At 41.0% G+C, this 14,546-nt stretch overlaps 1 protein-coding gene across 4 annotated transcripts in view; it reads right to left on the bottom strand.

Annotated features, from left to right (window-relative positions):
- The window catches only part of CDH12 (cadherin 12), a 455,772-nt gene that overhangs the window by 160,658 nt on the left and 280,568 nt on the right, over window positions 1–14,546 (bottom strand). For all 4 annotated transcript variants that reach the window (XM_081873016.1, XM_081873017.1, XM_081873019.1 and 1 more), the window contains one exon: window positions 1,436–1,860. In XM_081873016.1, coding sequence (XP_081729142.1) covers window positions 1,436–1,666 — 231 coding nt within the window. In that variant the 5' untranslated portion in view covers window positions 1,667–1,860. The remainder of the gene's footprint in view (window positions 1–1,435; window positions 1,861–14,546) is intronic.

Here is a 14,546-nt window from a genome sequence, read left to right as displayed (position 1 = left end):
GCAGTTCAAAAGCATGCCCGTGTAAGTAGATAAATAGGTGGTAGGAACATAATTGGTGTTTCTGTGCACTCTGGTTTCCGTCACAGTGTCCCGTTGTGCCAGAAGCAGTTCAGTCATGCTGGCCACGTGTCCCACATGTCTGTGGACAAATGCCAGCTCCCTTGGCCTGAAAGTGAGATGCGTGCAGCAACCCCATAGTCGCCTTTGACTGGAACTGTCGGGGGGGGGGTCCTTTTTATTACTGCTTTCTATTGGATCTTTGATTCTACAATCATTACTGCTTTTCACTATCACCTAATCTAGACCCAAGAATTGCTGTACCACTTCCAAACTGTGCCAAGTTGCTTCTCCTGACACAAAGTGTTATACATTATTTATCCAGAAAGATGCATTGGTGCATTGAGGGAGGCATCCCGAGTCTTTAAAATGGGCATGTGAAAAGTACTCTTGACAAGCAAATGTAATAATCAAAGTGTAATAGACTTGCTATTTGTGCAAACAGGAGTCATTGGGGGTGAGGTGGGAACCACAGCAATTTAAACTCGGCATATAGAAGAATAAATATGAACATGAATTTGCCACACAAGCAAGTTCCAAGACATTTCTGAAAATTAAACATTCGCTCAGAGGCTTTGTTGTATGAATTGGCAAAGCATTTTGAAGCTTATCTAAACATGTTAAGGCTGAAATCCAAATCGCTTTCGCTGAGGCCTGGTTGGAAGTGTTGTGGTCACTCATGAGTGGCAGCCTGCAGAAAACCATGAAAAGGGGGAATCTTGAGGGATGGAGGAACAGAGCTGGCCAGGAATTCAATAGACTCTTTGCCAGGCCCACGATCATCACATGGTCGTTTCAGACACAATCCAGAGATGATATCTGCATCAGCAAAATGATTTGCCTGCCCTGTGTGGGTGTGCAGTGGCCCTGCTATTTAGGACTAGTCTAAAACTAAAACAAAAACACCTCATTCTGGTGACCTATCTTTCAAAGATTGCTTACTATATCCTCTGCAACTGTTGATAGCTTCCTTTTTAAGCCACAGAAAACCAATGTCAACAATTCTGTATAAAAACACGACATCCAAAAACACGATTTCATAAAAGTTAGACTACAATACACAGTGGTACCTTGGTTCTCGAACATAATCTGTTCGAGGAGTCCGTTCAACTCCTGAAACCGTTCGAAAACCAAGGCATGGCTTCCGATTGGTTGCAGGAGCTTCCTGCACTCAATCGGAAGCCGCAGAAGCCACATTTGACGTTCGACTTTTGCAGAATTTGGAAGATTTAAGCTGGAATCCTATAGTTACCTGGGAGCAGGTCCCATTGAACTCACTGGGGCTCACTTCTGAGTATAGGATTGTAATGTTAAAACACATGTACTTCTTTCATACAACATTTAGTCCACTGAGCTTTTTAGAAGACTAAACATTTACCTTTCCCACGTACTGGGGTTCGGAGCCCATGTATTCTTCCAACACAAAGAACTGATTCCACACCCAGCCTCGCTTGACCCGCACGGCGGGTGTCCTCCTCTCTGGTGCTGTGACAACATTTCCCCTCAGCTCACCTTCTAAAGTCTGTTGTGGTTGTGGATAAAGTGGCTTTAAGAGACCTCCATCGAATAGGACCCAGAGAACCAGGGATAAGCAGTTCCTTGTAAGCATTTGCGATGGTTTCCCTACAGCAAGCAATTAAAAACTCCAATGGTGAATGTCGAGCTGAAGAATCCAGGTTTAAGGCTGTCCGTGGGCCTCCACCACTTGTCTTCCGAGGTTTTTTTTATTGCCGAAATGCTAATGCAGACATTAATCCTTCTGGTGACAAGGTTTCTGCCGCATTAAATTCCATCTATAGAGACCTATAAAAGAGATTTACATGGCAACATGAAATTATATAAAATTACACTGAAGTATTCATCCAAACTCTCAAGCACACCTAGTTAGTTTCTAAAGACGGGGAGTGAGAGACAAACACATTGTGGAGGTTGATATCCTTTTGGTGTTTCAGACTGTAGCATCCCGTTGCAACAGAACACTGCGTGGGGACAAGAGGAATGCTTCATTCTGCTTCTGCTTTGTATTATTTTAGTGTCTGTCTGAAGAGAAGCCCGCAGCCCGCCCTTTATGGCCCAGTTATAAAATAAAGCCGTTACACACCAGTGAATTCAGATATTATTTACTCAGGATTCATTCGGGGGAAAGCAGAAGGGGGAGCACTGAGAGAAAGAGTAAACCTATCAGTAGGTATGGTAGTGTTGCTACCTACATCACAGTGTCTGTGTGTACACACACACACACACACAAACACACACACATTTATTAAAGCCGTGTGTTTGTGTTTGCTTAGCTTTCTACAGATTTTTTAAAAAGTAGTCAGGAGACAGAGAACTTTGGAGGAAGAGGAGGAAAAGCAGGTATCACTCTTGTGAAAGGAAAGGGCTGTGGAGGAGTTGAAGGAAATGAGCAAAGTGGGTAGAGAAATGGAGAGAGTCAGAGAGGAAAGCTGTTATGAGAAGTATGTGTACAAAGACATGGGAGGAAGGATGTCTGAGGAGGTGGGGAAAAGGCAGGAGATAAGGCAGGAAAATAGGAGAAGAAATTGCAGGAGATGGATAAAAGGTAAAGAGGTAAAGGTAAGGTAAAGAACCCCATGATGGTTAAGTCTAATCAAAGGCGACAATGGGGTTTGTGATGCTCATCTCACTTCAGGCTGAGAGAGTAGGCATTTGTCCACAGATAGCTTTCCGGGTCATGTGGCCAGCATGACTAAACCACTACTGGCACACGGAGTGCCTTGATGAGTGCCAGAGCACACGGAAACGCCATTTACCTTCCCACCACAGCAATACCTATTTATCTATGTGCACTGGTGTGCTTTCGAACTGCTAGGTTGGCAGAAGCTGGGACAGAGCAAAATGATGGATAGAAAAGGGGGAAAGTGTGTGTGTGTGTGTGTGTGTGTGTGTGTGTGTGTTCTAAATCTCTTAGAGCCTCTGGGTTAGCAAATACTGCCTAAAATGGGGAGGCTGTATCACAATACTGAACTACGAAACTCCTTGTCACAAGGAAAATGCTGTGGCAAAGAATTTAGCAATTTTCAAAGATGAATTAGGTATCAGTGGAAAGTGAAGCTGAATCTCTCTCTCTGTACCATTATTCTGTGTAGTAGTCAACCACCTCAAGCGTGTCTCAGGGGCAGAAGGTTTGAGAATCCCTGTTGTAGAACACAAATCATTAGCTCTACTAGTTATAAGTAGCTATAAATAATTCTGTAAATCAGGCATACCTGCTGGGTTCAGAAAGATAATCACACAATTTCTGCACTTTCTGAAGTTTAGTGAGTTATCACGCATTATAATTTTAGAGCACAACTCAATGAGAAGTTCTTATACAAGTTAAATTGCAAAGAATGGAAGCTGTCCCATTCAATATCTTAATGGATTGAACCTGAACCATTCACTGACTAATGTAATGAGTAACACATGACATGCAAAATAGCTATATAAAAAGTGTTTTCCAACTGCATTCTATAATTAGAGATGATTTTTGTTCACATTTATGAATCCCTCTGAATAATTGTAGCTATTTATTAACTTGATAACATTAAAAGGATGTAATTAAGTATTTCCACTATTAAGGACAAATAGAAGAGATTTCACTTAATTTAGGGCTTGAATTAATGAGCACAGCGACGCAGAAGCTTTTAGTTCATTTTGGGTGGAACAAATGGCAGATAAGCAACAGGCGGTTTGTTGTTGGTACTATTACTAGTAGTAATAATAACAGCACAAGGCATACATATCTAAGTAGAGGTATTTCCCAAAGATTCCTACATTAGAAAGAGAAGTTACAAAGGGGAAAGGGATTAGAATTTGCAAGGAGAACAGCACATCCATATATTTTCCTAAAATCAAATATTTGCAGAGCTACTCTTTTTATTATATTGTTCTTATAAGTAACTATTATACTAATATTAGTTACTTGTAGGCTGATTTCTTTTATCATTAAGGATATATAATTAAAGATTCTGGAAAATCTAAGTTCTGAGAAGAGAAGAAACATAATCTATGGTTATTTCCACCCTGAGACAGGAGAAAGGTTTGTACCGACACCCACACTAAAAATAAAAGTTCAGATCAGTTCCCCTTCCACTAAAATTGGTTTGTTTCAAGATCTTAAAGGGCAACCAGATATATATGCAAAATGTGTGTGTGTGTGTGTGTGTGTGTGTGTGTGTGAGAGAGAGAGAGAGAGAGAGAGAGAGAGAGAGAGAGAGAGAGAGAGATATTAATAAAACGAGAGATTAAAGGGCAGTGAAAATATGTTTAGGTTAAAATGCCTGACTGATCCTTGTGTTCGGAAAGGATTAATGTGTGGTATCTAAAGCGGAGAAGAAAGTACAGACATCTACTCCATAAAGTTTGCATTTCACATGAAGACTTTCTTAGCAATTTTCACAAGGCCTTTCTTCCACCACTGGACTCTTTCCTGGGTCGTGCTTAGGGCAAACCATGAATAATACACAAACACATCCCTTCTTGTTATTGGGTTGTCTGCCATTAATGGCAGGCATGTAAGCGAGGCACCCATTATATTTTGGCCTGGTAAAAGTGCTTGGGTTTAGTACATGTGAAATGCATTTCTTTTAACCACTTTATTTATTTAAAAGATCAGAGGGCTTCCATGCTCCTTCCTTTTTAATGCACACATACACTATACGGTATTACAATCAGACCAGGCTCATCAATAATGTAATTTCCAGGTCTGGCAGATTAACAAGCACCAGCCTTCAGCTCTGCAGCTGCTGCTACCTGCCTAATTTGGATGGCAAAATGTCAACAACAAATACAGCCTGCTGTTCCACAACCCTACCTTCCTGTATCTAGATTACAGTGGAAAATAATTGTTTAGGGTGTGGGGTCTTCAGAACACTTTGTGATTCCGTGGTCACCCCTAAACCATTTGCTGCTCAATTCAGCAGCAGCTCCCAGGGAAGTTCTATTCAATACAGAATGCCTTTCTGTAAATCTCAGCCTCAGGCCATTTCTGTCAGTCAGGGGAGCTTTTAAGGTATCATACAGGGAACCAAAAGTAATGTAAAGAGATTGACAGGCTCAGAAGGACACCCCCACCCCTCTGAGGCTTGAAGATGGCATTCAAGCACAAATATGAACCATTTGTAATCCATTCTCCATTGTGCGTGTTCTCTGTGCAGGGAGAAAAGAATGGCTTTTCTTAAGCAAGAAGCTTAAGGTATTGTGACATAGCTCACACAACCTTTCTTCACATAAGCTTCAGGCCTTGTTTATCTGTACAAATGGCAGTACAAATGGCAGATACCAGTACAAAATTGCTACTGGACTTCAGATTGCAAGAGTTGCATCAAATGGACGGATGTTTCCCAACAAGGGGGTGGTGGTGGTAGGAATTCCTGCACATGCAGAGCTATAATCTCATAAGGTTACAGAAAGAGCCCTGCAGGACCAGAACAGAGATTTATTTGACTGGATGAATCCCAAGCTGGTATTAAGACTGCCGGAAGCAATATCAACAACCTCAGATATGCAGATAACACAACTTTGATGGCAGAAAGTGAGGAGGAATTAAAGAACCTCTTAACGAGGGTGAAAGAGGAGAGCACAAAATATGGCCTGAAGCTCAACATCAAAAAAATTAAAATCATGGCCTCTGCTCCCATCACCTCCTGGCAAACAGAAGGGGAAGAATTGGAAGCAATGACAGATTTTACCTCACTGGGCTCCATGATCACCGCATATGGTGACAGCAGTCACGAAATTAAAAGACACCTGCTTCTTGGGAGAAAAGCAATGACAAACCTAGACAGCATCTCAAAAAGCAGAGACATCACCTTGCCAACAAAGGTCCGTATAGTTAAAGCTATGGTTTTCCCAGTAGTGATGTATGGAAGTGAGAGCTGGACCACAAAGAAGGCTGATTGCCGGAGAATTGATGCTTTTGAATTATGGTGCTGGAGGAGACTCTTGAGAAAAGATCAAACCTATCCATTCTGAAGGAAATCAACCCTGAGTGCTCACAGGAAGGACAGATCCTGAAGCTGAGGCTCCAATACTTTTGGCCACCTGATAAGAAGAGAAGACTGCCTGGGGTGAAAAAACTCTGATGTTGGGAAAGATTGAGGGCACAAGTAAAAGGGGACCAACATGAATTTGACAAAACTCCGGGAGGCAGTGGAAGACAGGAGTACCTGGCGTGCTCTGGTCCATGGGGTCATGAAGAGTCGGACATGACTAATCAACTAAACAACAACAAACATCCCATGTCCCAGAGTGGACAACCAGATGCTATGAGAATCTCACAAGCAGGACATGAGGCAGTAGCGTCTACCACTGTTGTTCCTCAACAACTGATATTCAGAAGCATGACTCCTCTGATTCTGGAGTCAGGATATAGCCATTGTGATTAGCAACCTCCATGGTTCTGCCCAACTGGTGACCATCAACACATCATTGTGGAAGCAAATCCCATAGGTGAAGTATGGTCCGGGTGAAGATGAACTTCCTTTTCTCTGTTCTGAATCATCTATCGTTCAGTTTCATTGGACAACCCCTGATGATAGTACCATGAAAAAGGGAGAAAAGCTTCTCTCTATTCATTTTCTTTACACCATGCATAATTCCTAAAATTCAATCTATGAAAAGTATCTACATGAAATATACCCATGCGGACATCTACAAATGTACATTTTTCCTTATTTGTTTATTAAATAGAGAACACATACTCCAACATGTTGCAAAACAGAAACATTTGTACATTATCTACTCTTTGTGTAGACCAGGTCTCAGGACCCTTTAATAAAATGTTGATATCAGCATCGTGTGCAGGGGCACCAGCTTGAATAAAATATTTGGGGGCCCGTATAAGCCTCACCCAATCTGAGCAATGGAGGTACCTAGTGCTGGTGAAACACTATTCCCCACTTTTTATCCCATGAATTGTGGTGCAGTGGATCCCACATATATTTGCAATGTATTCATAGGGTGGCCTTTACATGGGGCAATCCTCTATTTGAAGATGTCCTGCATCTGAAGGTCTATCCTGTTCATGTTCAAGGAAGGAGAAGAGAGGCACTAAAGTTGCTCATCAACAGTCCACATCAGGGCAGCAGATTGAACAGGTGCAAATGTCACATCAACCCTAATGGTGAGATATATTGAGTTTCTATGTAAATCTTCTAAATTTCTATCTTTGGTTGATGCATTTCTGAGGGATGGGAGAGGCAATACCTAAGGTTGTGTAGAAGAGCCTATTAGGCTGCTCAACTCAATAGACAATTCAAACTCCCATGAGTCATGGCTGGTGTTTTAGAATGAGTTCCAAGGCTCCAACACCATTTTTATGGAAAACACTGAGCTGATATAAAGCCTCAAGACTATACTATCTGCTCTAAAAATATTACCTTGGCAAAGTAAAATGGGCAGACAACAGAGCTACTCCTGCAGCTGCACAAAACCTTAAGAATTCTGCTGAGACAAAAATGTAACATTAACAATACAACCTCACTGACAACAGTCAGAGGAGTTATAAAACACAGCATAAATTGCAGAGGAGATATGGGGGGGGGGCATTTCAGCATCTCCTGAAATATTGCAGCTATAGAGCTCCTGCAACATGCACAATATTTCAAACTCTGGTATTAGGTGGGAAGCACACACCACCCCAGAAAAACACACATTTTTTCTTCTTGTACAGGTGGAGGTTGTAGCAAATTCATTTACCACCACCAAAGTGAGGTGGGGCAGGAAAGAGCACTGTAAGCAAATCGAGGACAGTGCCCACTTTTTGCATACTTTTCACGATCTCTCAGCACATGGGCTCTCAGTGCTCATCCAGCTCCCCATGCAAAACTTTGAAAATGCCAAACACCCAAGCTCTCATGCCAGTTTGTGTGAACTGTGATACAGTATTCTGATTCACTCAAAATATCTGAAGGAAGCCACAGCTGTCAATTAAGCTTGTCTTTTAAACTTTTTGTAGCAGGTGCTTCTTTTTGTGCTAGTGAAAGTGGTCAAGTTGTTATAGGACAGCTCCACTCAACTTCCCCCCCCCCCCCCCCGTGTTACATCAATGTCAAAGGAACAGTAGGGTCTTATTTCAAGAATACAAACTTTTTGAAGGTTATCGTTACCATTTTGCCAATGATCTAGAGGATTCCTTTAAAAACAAACAAACTGCAAACATTCTCTGTATATATGTGAAATTTATCAATGTCAAAGTTTGATGATAGACTTCCATGAAACCACTTTTCATCCAGCTTACTCAGGAGTGATGTCATATGATGGAATATAACCCAAAGAAAAACCTGTCCAGAATTCTAATTGACAATGACTGTAAGATTTCAGATTGTGACTGAAGTGTGCCTTTCAATGTACAATTGCTGAAAGCTGCTGTAATGAAGGTGAGTCTGTTTTAAGCTTGCTATCAATCTTGCTAATTTGAGCTATACTGTGACGCATTAATTGCTTATCAGACTGCTATGTACTGGAATGAAATAGCATGCAAATCAACTCAAAAGCTTACACTTAAAGGTCTAACATCTAACTGGCAAAATGCCTGCCATGCTTACAGGAAAGGCCAAGTCAGGGTCTAAGTATTGCATGCTTATGAAACATGGACCACTTATAAATACTATCTCCAGCTCCTCAAAAGATTCCATCAACAGTGTCTCCAAAAATTTAACGCATTGCTAGGGAAGACAGGCAAACTAATGCCAGTGTACTGGAAGAAGCAAAGATCACCAGTGTCAAAGCAATGATTCTTCAACATCAACTTTGCTGGACTGGTCATGTTGTGCGGATGCCTGATTATTGTCTTCCAAAGCAATTACAGTGGTACCTCAAGTTACAAACACCTCAGGTTACAAATGATTCAGGTTACAAACTCCACTAACCTGAAGAGTTACCTCAAGTTGAGAACTTTGCCCCAGGATGACAACAGCAATCGTGTGCCGGCGGCACAGCAGCAGCAAGAGGCCCCATTAGCAAAAGCACGCCTCTAGTTAAGAACAGTTTCAGGTTAAGAAAGGACCTCCGGAACAAATTAAGTTCGTAACTAGAGGTACCACTGTACTCTATTCTGAATTTAAAAATGGAAAGCGTAATGCCGGTGGTCAGCAAAAGAGGTTTAAAGACTTTCTCAAGGCAAATCTAAAAAAAAAAAAAAGTAGTATAAACACTGACAACTGGGAAACACTGTCCTGTGAGTGCTCCAAGTGGAGTACAGCTTTTTACCAAAAATGTCATGGGCTTTGAAGATGCTTGAACTCAGGACAAAAGGGAGAAATGTGCTAAGAGGAAGGCACCCTTGGCAAACCCTCACCATGATCAGCTCCTGCCCAGAAACCTATGTCCCCACTGTGGAAGGACGTGTGGATCCAGAATTGGCCTCCATAGTCACTTACGGACCCACTGTTAAAACCATGTTTATGGAAGACAATCTTGCTTGGCTATAAGTGATTGCCAAAGACTGCAAAGGATTCAGGGTGGCTGCAATGCATATCTATGCCACCAGATGCAGTCAATTGCTTCTGACACATGGCTATTTCCAGGGACCTTTCACTAAGGATGGGCAAACATGTCAATTTCAGTTTCTCTCTGTTTATCCATTTTCCAATCTTAAATTCAGTTCTCCACATTTCCAGAACAGTTTGCAGTCCTCATGAAACTTCATCAGCATGTTAGTGCAAAATGCTCCAACCGAGTGATTGAAATGGGATAAGGACAGACATGAAGGAAAAGATAGAGAAGCTGAAGCTCTTGTGGGTCCCATTCAGAGTAGCCAGAGTTTCAGGAGATTGCAGATACTGTTTCCTCCCTATCGTGTCTCAAAATATGCCCTTTATGCCCAATAATAAATGTTGGAAATGTAACGAATGTGAAGGAACCTTCTACCACCTTTGGTGGACCTGCCCAAAGATTAAGGCCTACTGGGAAATTATCTATAATGAAATTAAGAAAATCCTTAAGTGGACATTTGCAAAGAAACCGGAGGCTTTTCTCTTGGGCATGGTCGGCCAATTGGTACCAAAGAAAGATAGGACATTTTTTATGTATGCAACTACAGCAGCAAGAATCCTTTTGGCAAAGTATTGGAAGATGCAAGAATTACCTACTCTGGAAGAATGGCAGACGAAGGTGACTGAATTTATGGGACTGGCAGAGATGACCGGCAGAATCCGTGATCAGAGGAAAGAGACAGTGGAAGAGGACTGGGAAAAATTCAAAATATATCTTAAGAACTGTTGTAAAATTTCAGACTGATAAAATGTCAAGGGATAAGAAACAGAGAATTACAGCTGTAAATGTTTAAGTTAAGAAAACCTGAGGGAAGTTAAATATAAAAATGGAATGAAGGATTGCTAAAAAATTGGAAACAAGGGTGCAGTGAAGGGGAGGTATGGGGAAGTCATGTGTTGTTTGTGTATGTTTTTTGTGTGTGTGTGTTTTTGTTTGTGAAAATTAATAAAAATTATTTAAAAAAAAATATATATGCCCTTTATTCACAATTTAAATGCAGGCTGATAATGGGAATATCTGAGTTTCTGCACTTTTGAAAAGAAAAATTCCACCTGCTTTCCCAGACACCACCGAGAGGAGAATTGCCATGCAGAATACTTAGTTCAAGGATAGAGAACATTTTGTCTATCAATGACCATTGACCCGCAGCAGAAAAAGCAAAACCATCAGCAGCCACATGCAAGTATTAATTAATTGTTCATTACATTACCAAAAAACCCTATACATTTCATTTCATTCATGTATTTATTACATCTGTATCCTGCCTTCCCCGCCCAAACGAGCCTAGGATGGTAAAAAAAAAGGGGGCAAATAAACAAACAACATTTAAAACATCTCAGATCCAAAGGCTTGTTTAAAGAGGAAGGTGTTCAATAGGTGCCAAAAAGAAAATAGAAACTAATATTCAAGAGGCTAATTCCAAAGGGTAAGTATGCCACAGCAATGAAGGCCAGTTTCTTTCATTGTGTGGAACGGATCTCCAGGTAGGATGGAATCTGTTAAAGACCCTGACCTGCCCAGCACAGAGTATCAACTGGGTATGCTGGTACCAAGCTATATAAGGCTTTATAGAATAATGCCAGCAACTTTAACTTAACTCGGTAGCTCATTTGCATCCAGTATATTGTGATGTCTAGAAAGTTCAAGATCCATCACAGCTGCTATTATTATCATTCTCACATAGAAGTCACAGTCATGAAGAACTAGGGCCACTCACCTGTCAGGGAATCCTTGCTTTTTTTGTCAGTAGGGTTAATGGCTGTCACCCTGACCACTTCAGTTGGATGGGCTTCCACCTACTCCCCCATTCCTCACACCCATCTCATTATTGTCCAGTAGTCCTTTCACTGGTGCCACCAGCCAATTCCTCACCCACCCAGAAAGAGTTGCACCTGAGAAGTCCACAAACAAGGTATGCTGGCAACTGTCTTTTCCTGCTCCTAGCTCCCCATCAAATGATGTTCATAGGTGTACTGCCTCTGTGCTTGTTGCTACCATTAGCTAACATGCCTAAGAGCCTTCTTCTCTCTCACAAATTTGTCTAGTTTAAAGCCATTTAAACCAATGTCCCTTTTTGGATCTGGATCTAGTGCCAGAGACATACATTAATTATGGCTTCTGCGAACATAGAATTATTATTTTTATTATTATCCAGAACTGACAGCCAATCAACATCAGTCAACAAACCAAACTTACACAAGAGGAAAATGTTTTTCTCTATCCCCTTACTTATAAAACTCTTATGCTGTCCCTTTCTAGTTACACCTCCCCCCCCCAAAAAAAAATTGCTGATGAAACTGGAAATAATTAGTAAAAGCAAATTATCCAGCTACATGTCTGTCGGTCCCTAGGTATTTTTATTTTTATTTTATTATTATTATTATTATTATTATTATTATTATTATTATTATTATTAATTTATTTCTAAAACAGAGATAAGACAGCTCTGGTTGGGAAGATGTCACAACAGTGTTGAAACAACTAAATTTTCCCTTCAGAACTTTCCTAGGGGAGTTCTCCAGGCTTACCCACTATATAACTCTTCAATGTTTTCTTTCTTTAAAGGAAAAAAAGAGAGAAAGAAATTACACTAACTCCCTAAGTAAGAGAAGACAGTATTTTTGCTTGACCTACATGATTAGGAACCCTCAAGCGTCTCTCGTGTGCACTCTGCACATTTCCCAGACTCATGACTAATGAGTTGAGTAATTTTACAACAGATGCTGAGTTGGCTTCCAGCACTCAGGGGGCTTGGCAGCCCTGAAATGTAGCTGTAACATCTCCTAAAAATTCATGCTGTATCTTGGATAGGAGATGGAAAGCTATTTTAACAAAAGGGTACTTTCATGTAGGGATGGGGCAAGCTTTTAACGCAGGGGTGCTGGGGTAAGCAAGTACTCCTGCTTGATCACAGTGAACAAATTCAAAGTATTCAAATCTGATCGAAGGAGACAACCACCACTACCCTGCCCTGTCAATGACCACTAATCATGATGGCTGTTTTGCATGCCTATTGCTGGGAATCGCAGGTGCAGAAAGCTCTGTTGTGTTTGGGTCTTGCTTGTAGGTTACCCACATCTGGTTGGCCACTATGAGAATAGGATACTAGATTATATGGCCCACTGGCTTGATCCAACAGGCTGTTATCTTAATTACTCTTGCCTCCAAGCATCTTTCCCTGCCAGGGATTATGGAGCTTGTATTGTAGTGCAGGGGTCTCTAGATGGTGAGCTTCTGAGATAACAGAACTCTGAGGTCCACCAATTGGAACAATGAGCAAAAAAAGAGGGAGGAGGATGTATTTTGAGAATGAAAAATAGGTCACTTCTAGGGCTGGCTCTTACCACAAGGCAAGAGTGAAGTGGCCACCTCAGGCAGCAGACGGCAACAGTCAGGACGTGGTGGCCAGATATTGAGAGGCAACCTGCTGGTGCCTCCTATGCCAGCTTTCAGTTCCCAGGATGATGCAACCCTATTGTCACTGTCAAAATATGATTTAAGTGTCATTTCAAATAGCTTCTGTATGGGATATGCTGCCTTTTGCCTCAGGGAACAAAATTGCTCAGCCCAGGACAGAAACCTACTCCTGGTTTTCTCCAGATCATTCTTTGTTTCAGCAACCGAATTTTGATAGGGAGGAAACCTGTTGCTGTTAAGTTAGCAGTTTGAAGGCCCCTCCAGATGTTTTTCTTGTTGAGCATTCATTATTGGGGTGGTTAGAAGCAATCACACTTTCAACACCATATGTGTCTAAAAGCGATTTCAGGCTATCATTCAGCTTCTTATGTAACTGGCACGTTGCTTCCAGAAAAGAAAAGAAAAACCCAGTTGCAAATATTATGGAAATGAGTGCTAAACTTCTACTGCATCTCTGTATAATTCTGGAAGTGGTTTTTACATTGCGCAAAAGCTCAAATCAATGTAGTGCTGAAATTAACAGTTAGGGGAAGGTAGAGGAAATGGAATAAAACCGCTTTGTGAATGCAGCCTTCATGCTTCTTGGTTAATGTAATCACATAAACCAAATCTCACTGGTTATGTAGCATTGCAACATCATCCTGCTGATGATACTTGTTTGGCTGGCATTACCCATGTGACCAGTATAGGAAGAAAAAGCAGAAATAAGTGGAAGGGGAAATAGCTGCAGCTTGAGGGGAAAAACTAGTACTAAACAGGAGAGTGGGGAAAGATGAATTTCATAAAGAGGGTTTTACAGAGAGTATTTCAACCCCATGGAAATGATTGAAGAATATTTAGAATACCACTGCTTAAAGCTAAAATCAAGTTATATGTTCTATTGTAATGCTTTCTTGAATTCAATAGGTGGAACAGCAATCAATAGATTTAATATAATGTTTATTGTGTCTAGCCTTTGAAAATAAGCATAAATTTGTCTGTTCATTGTAGCTTGCCAGCATGAGGTTTAGATACAAAATCAATGATACATTTGTAAAGTTAAGCTTCCCTGAAGCCGTGCATTGACACGGTCTCTGATGAAATACTGTCTCTGCAAAACTCACCAACAATGAATGGCATTGTAGTGAGAGATAATGCCGCTACGTGCAGCAGATTGCCTAGATATTCTATGAAGAGTAAATTCACAATGTGTCTCCTGTACTCAAAGAATACATTCAAATTAGAAAAGGAATGGACGTGTGTGTGTGGGGGGGGACTCATATTGAATTATTCACTAAGGTAAGTATAATAAATTTACAAAAGAAAGTATGATTGGGTGTACTAAGAGCCATCTTTTGCTGATAATCAATCATAAGGGACAGAGCTCTTGGAATGCTGGTATTTCTGACTACTACTGGTGGATAGCATGTTTAAATGTGTGAACATCCCCATGCTTCAAAGACAACACCAAACACACATAGACCCCACACGTTCAAAAGCGTGGCATATTCTGGAAAAGGCTAGGCAAGAGCATAGTTTCATAAACCAGGGGGATTTTTGACAAATTCAGTGATTGATTGAGTTGTGTGTGTGTG

The sequence above is a fragment of the Podarcis erhardii genome (assembly GCF_964252035.2).
Source record: "Podarcis erhardii genome assembly, chromosome: 8".
NCBI lineage: Eukaryota > Metazoa > Chordata > Lepidosauria > Squamata > Lacertidae > Podarcis > Podarcis erhardii.
This window is presented reverse-complemented; position numbering and strand designations above follow the sequence as displayed.